Below are 12,238 nucleotides of genomic sequence, written 5' to 3' on the forward strand. Positions count from 1 at the left end.
GATATTAGACGGGGGGGGGGGGGGGGGGGAGTTTTGCCTGAAATGCAGGTATAGTTTTCCGTAGGATGGAACATCGACTATTATACTTCCACCGGGGACCGGAGGGCATTATACCGCCCCCCCAAAAAAAAACGTTAGTCTTCCCCAGATTGTCTTGAACCCCCAATGTTAAATATCTTAAATGGCCTACAATTCCGAAGTTTAGGTATTGAAGACAATCTTGGGAAGGCCTATATAACAACGTTTTTGAGGGGGCTGTATAATGGCCCCCGGGGGGAGGATGGAAAAGATTTTTGTTATCCGTTAGTAGTCTGTCGCAACAATCTGGATTTGTTTCCCATTGGACCCTGGGTTTCTTCCAAAATTGGATATGCTTAAACCCACCTGGATTGGTACCTTAACCGTTTAATTCTACCATAAAGGTAGGTGGCTTAAACAAAAAAGTTAGGTTCCCTTACCTTGGACTTATACAAAAAACTTAGTTTGCCTTACATTGGACCCGTTTGCAAATGTTGGGCAAAAAACTTTGACTACTAAACGTGGGGGAATTATGGGAATGTATGTTAAGTGTGTGCGTGGGGAGTTTCCGGGGAAACTAGTATATCTCCAGAACGAAACGTACAATTGCAATGATATTTGGTACACGGTGGTGGCCTGACGGTCAGTTTTGATTTTGGGCCTCCTGGTGTTTGAACTTGACACTGCACTTGACTATATAGCAATCCTACACCCGGAAGATCGGTAGATGTTTTTGGATATCAATGTTTTCGATAGCCAACGGCTCCCCCGATTTAGATATGCGCGCGCGTACCACTTCCTGGCACCCGTCATCCATAGCGAAAACTCTGAGCGGAGCTCATTTGCATGTACATACCAGTAAAAAAAAACCTGTCAAACAGGTGTGGGTGAGGAAACATCAGACAACAACGCCCCGAGCTCATTTCAACCCAACCCTACTCTCGGATACCGTCTGTCCTGCCCTGGTGAGTAGATACATCTATCTATGTTTTAGTATAGCCAGTTATATGACGGTGGCATTGGTGCAAGTATTGAAGAATATGTTACATCCACCATGGTCTGTTGGTGATGCAAATTTGGTACGAGACGATTTGAACAGATATAAGAAGAAAATGAGATCTACACATACGGGAACAGACGATAAAAGTTGCATGCAGGAAGGAATTTAGAGAAGAAACCGCCGATAATGTGTGGAAAAGCCGACCATTTAGAAACAGCAGCGAGTTAGGAGAATATGAGAATGAAGCGAGAGAGAAAAAAAAGCAAATGTGACCAGTTACCGACGAATCTGAAGCAGTCAGAGAGGCAACAACAACAATGACAACAAATTTTGTAGTTGCAATGTGTGTATGTAGCTCAGATATGTAAAAGTAAGAACGCATGTATTCTCATGCTGTGGTGTGTCTAAACATCAGACAACAGACGAGACAACTTAAGTGCAGGTTTCTTTCGCCGATCGATATTTCTATTGAGGGGTTGGGAGCCGCGGCTGTCAGTTTGTATGGTACAAACAGCACAAGGAGGATGATCTAACCAAGGACGTTACAGCTGCTGTATTGATCTAACTAACCCACAATAGGACTGGGCGGAAAGTAGGGTACAATCGTTTACAGAAATGGACAGGGACTGCTTGGCCTCAAAAGAATGGTCCTATAGTTAATGTTATGTTCAAATATTTTGAAACATTAATTTGAAAGGTTAATACCCCCGCCTTGTCGAATAAGGGGACTTTGGCCAAGTTAGGAATAAAAGCCTAGTAGGAGTTAATTGGTCGAGGACTGTAGACCTGCCTTATATTAGGTCGCAAACTGTACTCCTCTGGTGTGTTTTCTGTCTTATTTGACCTATGTTTACTATCTGTCCAGTGGCATGTGTAGCTTGGTAGAGGCTACATCGTACTGGTCTTGTCTTGAAAGTCGCTAAAACTAAGTTACTGTAAACAAAAGAAATGATTAACATACTAGTACATGCATATGTAGCCAAATGAATTGGGTCATTATCACAATAAAGACATGCAGACTGTGAAATTCCCGAAATGCACACAGACAACTGTATTCGACAACTTTTTACACCGAATGACTCACCACGAATATGCACAGACAACTTTATTCGACAATTCTTTACACCAAATGTCTCATTTCCTTTATTGGGTTAGTGCAAGGAGGTTAACCCACTTGGTAAGTGGAACAAAAAATATATCCCAAGCTTTTCTGAATGTGGGAATTCGTTTAATTGAATTGTTTGACTCCATTTTCCTTAGATTTTATTTGATTGATTTTTCAGAATTGCCTTTAGCTTGTTAAAGCTGAGATTAGAAGGATGTTAGGCAACGGCAACACTACAAGCAAAGTGGTCTTTGTTGCGTTCGGGTTGATCCTAGGATACAGTCTATCGTTGTTGCAAAACTTCAACACCACAGTCAACATCCTTCCTACCGCCAGCCACGATGTGCCTCTTCGCTCGTCCTTAGACGATTCTTTTCGGTAAGTAAAAACTAAACACTGCTATCTTGTGATACTGTAGACTACAGGACTCAGTTACACTGTATTGGTCATTTTGTTGACGTTCGGATTGCTTCGTTAACGTTGTTAGTAATGTTCAACTTAAAGTTACGAAGCCTTGGCTGCATGTATGATGACTTAATGGCGCGGTCACATACAGGTCGTGCGATCGTCGCACGATTTTGATGCCAAAGGGTTTTCATGCAGGCTGTGACAGAACCAACCACCAACATGGATCAGCCTTTTGTGTAACAAGACTTTTGAACTTTGCAGGAGGCGTATGCTTTTGTAAGCGATCGTACGGCGATCGCACGACCTATGTGACCGCGCCCTAACACTATCAGTGGTAGAGATATGTCATTCATGTGGATTGCCCTTTGTCGCATTTACATGTCTATATCATATTTCCCACTATCCACAATTTTACAACTTTCTCACGCGGCAGCCATGGTTGACCTAAAACAAGGTCAATGAGGCAAGAAAGAAAGCTTATTTCTAAAATCAGCTCCCGTCTAAATTTGGTTTTTGCCCAAACCACACAAATTTTCACAATATAAGATCAAATGATAAACATGAAACCTACTGTTGAACACCGAAAAAAAGCAGTTTAGAGTAGTGTAGACTGATCGGCGGTCGGTTGCTAGGGTATTCTTTCCCGTTGCTAGACGCGTTCGGCAAAGTATCGGGTTACAGGAGGCCAATATTTTGCTAACCGCAATATACTGTAAATGCATTTAAGTTCGCGGGGATTTAATTTCGCGGTAGCGGGATAAAGGACTTTTCGCGGTGGTTTTGATTTCACGGTAGCACCATGTAGTCTCTTACTGCCACGGAAAAATGGAAGAACCGCGAACATTAAACCACCGCGAATGTTTCTGCACTTACAGTAATTGAAAATAGACGCGTGAATCTCTTTGAAATAACATGAAGTGACTTCATTTACTTGTTGGTATTGTAAGATAAATTGCCGATTTTCGTGAATTTTGCTCCCATATAAAGCCGATTATTCTCTGGTTTAATGGAGGCGCTTTATTTTTCCAAAACATTTGATAAGATTGGCTCCGAATATCACTGGAAATCCCTAATAGTACATATAGAATACAACACGGTGTATTCCGTATCACCCGAGGTACCATGCAGCCTGACCCCGGGTTGGATCGCTTGGACTGTATTTTATTTATGTCATACCCACCTGAGAAAACACATGTTTCGATGTACGAAATGTACCAAAAGTTGAGAAAATTGGTGCCTACGAACAAGCATTGTTACAACAGCAATGTTCCAACGTCCGAATCAGGTAATATTCGACTTATCGACCGCGCCACACTGGCGTTCGCAGTATGCTCAATGTAAACGATAGAAGCCTGTGTGATAAAACTTCGAAGCCTGTGTGTGGTACGGTTTTTTATCACACGGTCCAGAACACCTGTATCGAACGTTATCGCGGCCCAGGTATGACATAGAATACTTATTTGTCTTCTAGGTCCCCTGTCCTGTATAGGCCTCCACAAATACCGCAGGGGAAAGAACAGACGCTACAGGAAAAAGATGGTCCACGGAAAATACTGCTGGACTGTGGAGCTAATGTCGCATCTACTGTACAGGTGAGGGAAAAGACTCAGTCATGTTTGGGACAACATTCTTAAATAAGATCTGAAAATCATTTCAGCATTGTTGCTTAACAATATTTATGTGTGTGACTTTACATTTTGGACTGCAGTAGTAGCTCAGTGTTGTTGCTCATCAGTTTCAATTTATCTTATCTTATTTTGTTTCATTTATTTATCTTTATTTTTTTCTGTTTAAACATATACAAAACAATACTTTACATTTGGAACCGCATCATTTAACCACTGTTATGGTCTCAGAACACAGTTTTTCGCCTATGGGGATTTACATGGTTAAGGACCCCAAAGTGAGGTGGTTCGACGACTCAAAACCTATAGAAAGGTGCAGATACAATTTACAAGAATTTAGTATATTGAAGTCGAGGGTACGACCTACAACATATCTGAAAATGAGCATAGATTTGCCTGCTCGTTTTTCTATAAAAGACACTTTGATTTGACCCCCAGCGGAGGTCATGGAACTGCAGGCGACGACCAGGAAGTGCCGGTAACAGTATCAATGCGCAAATTCCCGCCGGCCGAAGAAGCAACGTAATCCAATTTATACAGTGTCAACAACGATATATTCCTCTACCATTTACCACAGTTTCCACCTCGCTGTTGTGCACGGAAGAATAACTACGGCCTTTGCAAGTACAGCGGTGCACTATTTTAACCCGAACTACTTTTGGGGACGGGGGTCGCGTATAAATACTGTGTTCTGAGACCTTATCTGACACTATCTATCAATATAACAATACTTCACGTTTGGGACTGCATCACTCAGTTCCAGTGCACTGTGAACCTATAACACCTGTGCATTGTAGACCTTGCCAGTATAGCCCTGACGAAGATGACAGATGGTCATCGAAACGTCTAAATTCTGCAGGCTACGCACAACATTGCACCTTGTCTATAACCCTTATTTCATTTCGTATTGTTTTTTTCTTTATATAACTTTTTATTGATTTTTCAAACACAAGATACACATATCATACATAGAGCGATAATACTGAAAGTACATGTAGGACACAAAAGATAAATAAAACCAGAAAACAATGAGGATAACTTATAGCAGTGCACACATTTGTATATAACAAGGAAATGATAAACAGAAGTTGTATATATGTTATTCACTATTCACTGTTTTAACGATAAAGCTATTTTCCCCCATTTACCAAAGTGTTCTTTTATCTTATCCATCCTTTTTGCTATAATATATTCTAGCCTATGGAAGTATGACATATATGAAATAAAGGCTTGTAAATTAAGAGAGCGTTGACGGTTCTTGAAAATAAAGTGTTTGCCAAGAAGGATAATCATATTGGCAGAAACTGGGCACCGACAATTCAAATCACCAAAGATAACTTTAAACAGGTTCAGATTTAAATGTTCCCCCGTATTGATGAAAAACCAGTCTTCTATCTTTCGTATTGTTTTTGTCAGCAGGGCTAACCCTTTGTATTAAAATAGCCACATGCTAGTTGGGCATCCTCTCTGTGCGTGCTGAACAGCCAAACAAATAAATCAAATCTATAGAGAGTGATAGTGATCCCCTATAAAGTGATCCGACATCCTTCAGTATTGTCTGTTTTCTACTGAAGACAAAGAGGCCTTTTTATGAACAACAAATGTGACCTATTTTCTTACTGATGACTGCTGTGGGACTGCAATAATCAATACATCATAGACGCTGTACTTTTGTCGTGTCAATAAAGATTGTATTTTTTTTATTCTCTTGGGATGGTACCCATTCATTTGACCCATATCTAACCCCTTGGACATACATTATTATGTCCAATACATTCATTCATAAAATGTTAGGTTACGAGATACGAGCTTAAACGGCTGTATGGATCACTCAAGTTATCTACTTATATTAGCGCTACACTATACACATATATACGGAGAGATACTGGTATTGTATTTTATATACAAAAATACAAACATAACCTGACTAAGCAAAATACACAAATGAAGCAAGATGTAAACAATACTGATAACAATATACTGAAAACAATATTGATATTTTGTGTTCTGGACTTCCTCTGGTCATAATTTTTCAGTTCTAGTAGTGACTAGTTCTAGTTCATAGTCTGCGAACTTTCTGGGAGGAATATCACGTAGACGGAGGAGGCGCAGCGTCTGGACTACGTGGTGTGCGATGACAGCTGCAGCAACCTGTTCTTGAATGTGTCCAGTGAGGGGCTGTCGACAATGTGGGCGGAGGGTAGCCTCTATAGCATTTCTAAAATGGCCGGCTATCAGAGAGGCCAGCAATCAGCGACCCAGTACAAAAAGAAATGGCCAGCAAAAGTGCCAAAAAAAGGCCATAGATAGCCTGCTATGGAGGCTAGGCGGAGGGGCTGTTCCACTTGGGAATTGTCCTGGCGTAGAATGCATACTTTGCAGTGTCACACCTGCATCGTAGATTTCTGTACTTGGTTGGCATGGTTTCTGATGTGAGCTTGTTTTCCTTTTGTCTCCACAGTTATTCCGAGAGACCTACCCTGATGGAAGGAATTACATCATCCACTCGTTTGAGCTCGACGTGAGGCTGGCTCCCTACTTTGCATCCTACTCCAACCACGTCCTGCACTGTCCGGTCGCCGTGGCGGGGGAGGACGGTCAGTCATGGCACTGCTAACGCCTGTTCACCTTTATCCGCGGGTTTACCTATATCCGTTGCATATAGAATCGGGATATTTAGGAATATCAAGTCGATGGACTGTTATTCGGTTATACGGACTGTATGTCATTTTTGTTGTAATAAAATACTAGTAAGTTGAAAAACATAACTTGAAAGCTCATCTGTGTTATTCTTAAAATAGTTGAACTGTAATTTGCAACACAAGAATTGGACTCACCCAAATTTTCGCCATAGACTTCTTGCAACCTATGATCCACTGCTCACTGAGTCACGTGTTCTATCTGCATAACGTGACGTCGCGACAGCAGTGGATTGTTCATTCCTTGACAAAGACTGATGCTGTGTAATCGAAAATTTGGGTCCAATTTTTTGTGTTGGAAATTACAGAAGTTGAAAAAACAGCTTAATTGATTTTCGAGTTTCTTTTTCAGGAAACATCACTGCCTACGCCGAGTCAGCCTGGAAGCCCGACAAAGGTGCAGTCGCCGGCAAAGATATGCAGTGGGGAGGCGGGGCGATCTACGCCTCAGAGTCAGAGAAGCAGGGTGAAATTCACGGCCGGCGATTCGGCGTAAAGAACGTCATACCGATGGTGGACCTGTCCACGTGGATACAAGAAAACACTGGTATGTTTCAAATGACATACACATGTCAATCATATTCAAACATTATGTGTAGTGCTGTTGTATAATTTTTCAAAATCTAATTTCAAAATCTAACATTGAAATTCTCGACAAAAATGAATCAAATACTTGTTCACAGTTGACGCATATATGATGTGATTTCTACGCAAACGCGTTGTTTTTGTATAGAATAGTGGAGCTTCTGAAACATCAACTTTGTGCATATATGATGTGATATGATGCTAAACTCTGTCGATCTCATTTCGTCCAGCCCTGGAAGACTACGTTATCTTCAAGCTAGACGTCGAGGGAGCTGAGTACGAAATCCTGGAGAAGATGGTCAAAGAAGGGACCTTCCGATGGGTTGACAAGTGCGTGCATTGTTCCTTCTATATACCGCTTCCATTTTGGAATGCCCTGCGTTGTGGATACAATGGAAGCCAGTTAATTGCACACCGGATAACCTCACGCTTCGGTCAATTGCACGGAATCCCAATTCCCAAACCCATTCACTCCATTGTTAGTGACTTCACATTTCTGCAGATGTCGGATAATTGAAAGAAATATGCTGAAAATGGGCTGTGCAATTAAATGGTTTCTACTGTACAGTATTATTCAATAAACTAAAAGGATATAGTGTCAAAGTAAGTGTCACTGCTATCAGTACAATCAGTAGGCTTCAGCACAACATGTTTGGTCGTTTTGGTAATTTATTGTCATGTTGACCATCGCCAAAGAAGAAAAAAATTCTTGTTTATTTTCTGAAATCAGGCGAAAATTAATGAGCACGCTGATGTCATCCATAGACTTTACTTGCTATAGACCTAGGGTATAAAACCTTTTCAACTACATCTCCCCAGTGTCACCGATGAAAGGTAGTAGATACGACCTGAAACGTCTGAACGTTTTCCCAAATCATATCCAGTTGCTTGAGTAACTGCATTTTGGAGAAACACTGGTATTGAAATATAGCGTAAAGCAACCTTGTCAACTGCAGAGCTATTTTGATGCACAGTTAGTAATTCAAATTAGAGGGGCAAAACTACCACTGAAGATTGCCTTGCCTACCTATACTATAGTATAATACAACGGTGCCAGGCTAGCCTCGTTTTGGTGCAATGACCCCGGATGTCCCCAGAAAATCCAAAATGGCCGCCGTAAGCATATTGAAGTTTATGCTATTTATAAAGTTGTCAAAACATGATATCCCTCGTGACATTTCCAACACTTCTCCAAACATTTCAGGTTTTATGGCGAGTTCCACGACTCGTTTCCTATACCAGGCTGGTCAGTCCAAAGAAAACAACAACTCAGGAGTACTTTGAATTCCCAAGGCATCAAGATGTTGGATTGGGCAGGAGAGTACAAAAAGTATCAAGACATGGAAGAACTTCACAAGGTTGAGGTAAGTACAGCGGGGATGCAAGCTCTCAATTTCTGTTGATAGTTTTGTTTTGCCAGTTTTATGTCTATTATGACATTCTTAGATTTAGATTTACAGAATATGCAATAGATGGCAAACCCAGCCAGCTTATTAGCATATATTGGGTGCCAACACATATTCCACTGTCGATTCGAAAGAGCACTTGCACTGATGCAACTCATTCTTATATCATTAATTTTGAGAGAAGACCAGACAAAGACATGTTCTTAAGACATGCGTCTGGGCTTGATATAGAAAAGGATGGCTTTTCAACCGATAACACACGCCTCCCTTTAGATATACCGGAATTTGACATACTTGACACACGTTTTCAGAAATTTCTACTTGGTGTTCATTCAAAATCATCTAATGACGGCGTGCGAGGAGAGTTAGGAACTTTTCCTATTATAATACCTGCTAGAATTCAGCTCATTAAATACTGGCACCGTTTGGTAAACTTACCTGAGGACTCTCTGCTTCGCGATGCATACAACACTGTACTTACTGATAATCAAGACTGGATTAATCATGTTAAGGACATTCTCTGTTACCATGGCTTTGGACACATATGGATGAAACCTGAGGCTTATAATATAGATTATATTGTCAACCAACTACGCCTCCGGCTACAAGATACATATATACAAAAGTGGTTTAATTCTATTGAAAACAATTCAAAGCTGTCTTTTCTTAGCAAGTCAAAAGAATGTTATGAACAAGAAACATACCTTTATGATATAAATAATTTTGAAATTCGAAAAGCGATTACTCAGTTAAGAATCAGCAGCCATAAATTGAATATTGAAACAGGTAGATATTACAATGTAGCCCCTGACCAAAGGTTCTGCCCTTTCTGTCCAAAGCATATTGAAGATGAATTTCACTTTTTAATGGAATGCTCTAGATACGCTATTTTACGTAATGAATTATTCACATGTCTCGAATCCAGTACAGCAGATTTCAAGAGACTCGATGCTACAGACAGATTTGTATATATCTTTGGATGCCACGACTCCCATAATGCAAGGATAGGCAAATATATCAAAGACTGCTTTGCTATTAGAAAGAGTAATGAATCTCATGTATAGCCCAACTCGATTGTAACACTATATCAAAGACTAATGTCTCAGCCCTTCTTGTTACGTTAATTAGGATATCAAGTCTTATTCTCTACACCTATTTTGTACTTTGTGTAACAGTCGTTGCCATACTTTGTACCATGTACAAATGTCGAGCAATAAAGTTCTATCTACATACATTACATACCTGATATAATACACGTAAGTAACTCAAATGGTTAACGTATACTTCAAGTAAAACAACAAGATTAAGCCTTAAACAAACATTCTTGAGTAGAAAATTTAAGTTAAACTTGATATAAAGGCTTGAAACATACTAACGTAGAATACAAGAGGGTTTTGGTTGTCAAAAGGCTCCATTTCCCCATAAACTAGGTCATTAACATCCCATATACTACCAGCATCCGAGTATAGGTCTCATTCTAAGGGTATTGTCAACCATTGTTGTGTTTAACGTTGGAAGAAGAGGGAAAAACATCAGATCAGAAAACGTCAAAGAGGTGAATGATTAAAACCGGCTCACTGTTAATCATTCATTACAGATCCCGGAGGGCACCCCTGGAGCTGCCGGAGTGGTCTACTCCAACTGTGCTACCGGCGGTCCGGCCCGCCTGGCCCTGACGGTTCAGCTCGGGATGGGCAGGAAGGCAGCCCACAAGCTGGTGGAGACGATCCGGGCGCACCCCAGCAACATGCCGGTCACGCTGTTCGTCTACGGGGACTTCGTGCAGGACTTCCCGGACCTGGTCATGAAGTGGGCCGTCAGATTTACGATAGGAATACGAGAGGTATGTTCCTTAGTGATAACAGGTCGTTTCGTCACAATGTCAGTTCGCCAACGTCGTTTCGCCACAAGGCTGGTCGTTTCGCAACAAGGCACACGTCGTTTCGCAACAAGGCACAAGTCGTTTCGCAACAAAGCACAGGTCATTTCGCCACATTCAAATTTTATTTCTCTAGCTATAGATGGCCTTATAGCATTGGAAATTGTATCCCCAACATCACTTAAGCATTCATGGAAATCATGAAAGAAATCATGATATCTGCCTTTCGAGATGTCACAATAACTTCGATCCAGTCTAATGCAACCGTTCCTTGTTTTCTTGTAATCTCTATTTGGTTTGGTTTGATTCGGCAGCTCCTTTTCCAAGCTGTGCAGCTTTGAACTGTTACTGCATTGCTTCGCTCATTCGGTGGTTTTATTCGGTGTTATAGCAAAGGACCAGGCGTTATGACACTCCGGGCCGGTTATTACCTCTTAAATACTCTATAGCCTTGAATATGCATGTGCTGTATTAAACTAATGAGCCTTCTGATTGGTCAGAATCAATCGACACCGACAACGACACTTACATTCCCTTCAGAACTGCAAGAATTCTTGCAAAGATGACAGTCACAGCCTTTAAACATATTTGTATGATGCAATCATGATGTTGCAACTTCTCTCAATGACTCTGGCATGCAATGCTAAAGGGTTAAGATTTATCTTACTATGTAAAGAAATGGCAGGGAAATCTACTTTTTGTATCGCCCCAATATTACACAGTGCAGCTTTAAAAGCATTTCTTGCCTTAAACCACGCCCACAGAATGCGCCGTTCCCAGCAGACCACTGGGTCCTACAGAACGCTGACGTCATGCGAATGAGTCTGGTGTCTGCCGTACAGCGGATGAGGGAAGTGGGGATCCGACCAGCCTATTACTACCCGGACGGTCTGTCGGATCGAGTCAAAGATACAGCTAAGAACAGAGGACTGAGGATCATTCAGCCGACAACCAAGTTTCCACCAAACTTAGGTAAGTTGGAGCTATAATAGTAATCTTTGGCTTTATAATGAAAAGTTTATTGCATATTCTTGCCCGTGGGCTAATTGCAGGTGACAAAAGAAAAAAGACAGACAAATAATGGTAAGCACTTAAACAGTATAGTAAGCGACTACTCTAGTCTTAAAGATGTAACTTATTGGGTTTGACTTCATAATAGAAATACTACTGCCACAGTACTGCCAGTTAAGGTGGTATCTCATTGCACTTGGGGCACCGGTGCGGCACTGCGGGGTTCGAAAGATTACTAAACGAATTTCAGAGATAAACAATGGATATTCGTACGTTTTGTGTATTTCATTTCGTCTTCTTAGTCATACTTTTACTTTTACGCAATATCTAAATTATAAAAAAATGTCGAAAGTAACACAAAAGTGCCGCAGTGAATGAACCCCGCAGTGCCTCACCGGTGCCCCAGGTGAACTGAGATACCACCTTTATGCATCTATCTTCTATAACATTACATAACATTAACATAACATTACATAACATAACATAACATAACATAACATAA

The 12,238-nt window shown here is 40.9% G+C and overlaps 1 protein-coding gene across 1 annotated transcript; it reads left to right on the forward strand.

The window, feature by feature from the left end:
• Window positions 1-861: 861 nt before the first annotated feature.
• Window positions 862-11,729, forward strand: LOC118410064. Its single transcript, XM_035811543.1, has 9 exons — window positions 862-983; window positions 2,302-2,501; window positions 4,003-4,123; window positions 6,618-6,753; window positions 7,208-7,402; window positions 7,671-7,770; window positions 8,645-8,804; window positions 10,444-10,689; window positions 11,490-11,729. The coding sequence occupies exons 2-9, from the start codon at window positions 2,338-2,340 to the stop codon at window positions 11,712-11,714; spliced, it is 1,347 nt and encodes a 448-aa protein (XP_035667436.1). The 5' UTR covers window positions 862-983; window positions 2,302-2,337; the 3' UTR covers window positions 11,715-11,729.
• The last annotated feature ends 509 nt before the right edge of the window (window positions 11,730-12,238 follow it).

Source organism: Branchiostoma floridae, chromosome 2 (assembly GCF_000003815.2).
Source record: "Branchiostoma floridae strain S238N-H82 chromosome 2, Bfl_VNyyK, whole genome shotgun sequence".
NCBI lineage: Eukaryota > Metazoa > Chordata > Leptocardii > Amphioxiformes > Branchiostomatidae > Branchiostoma > Branchiostoma floridae.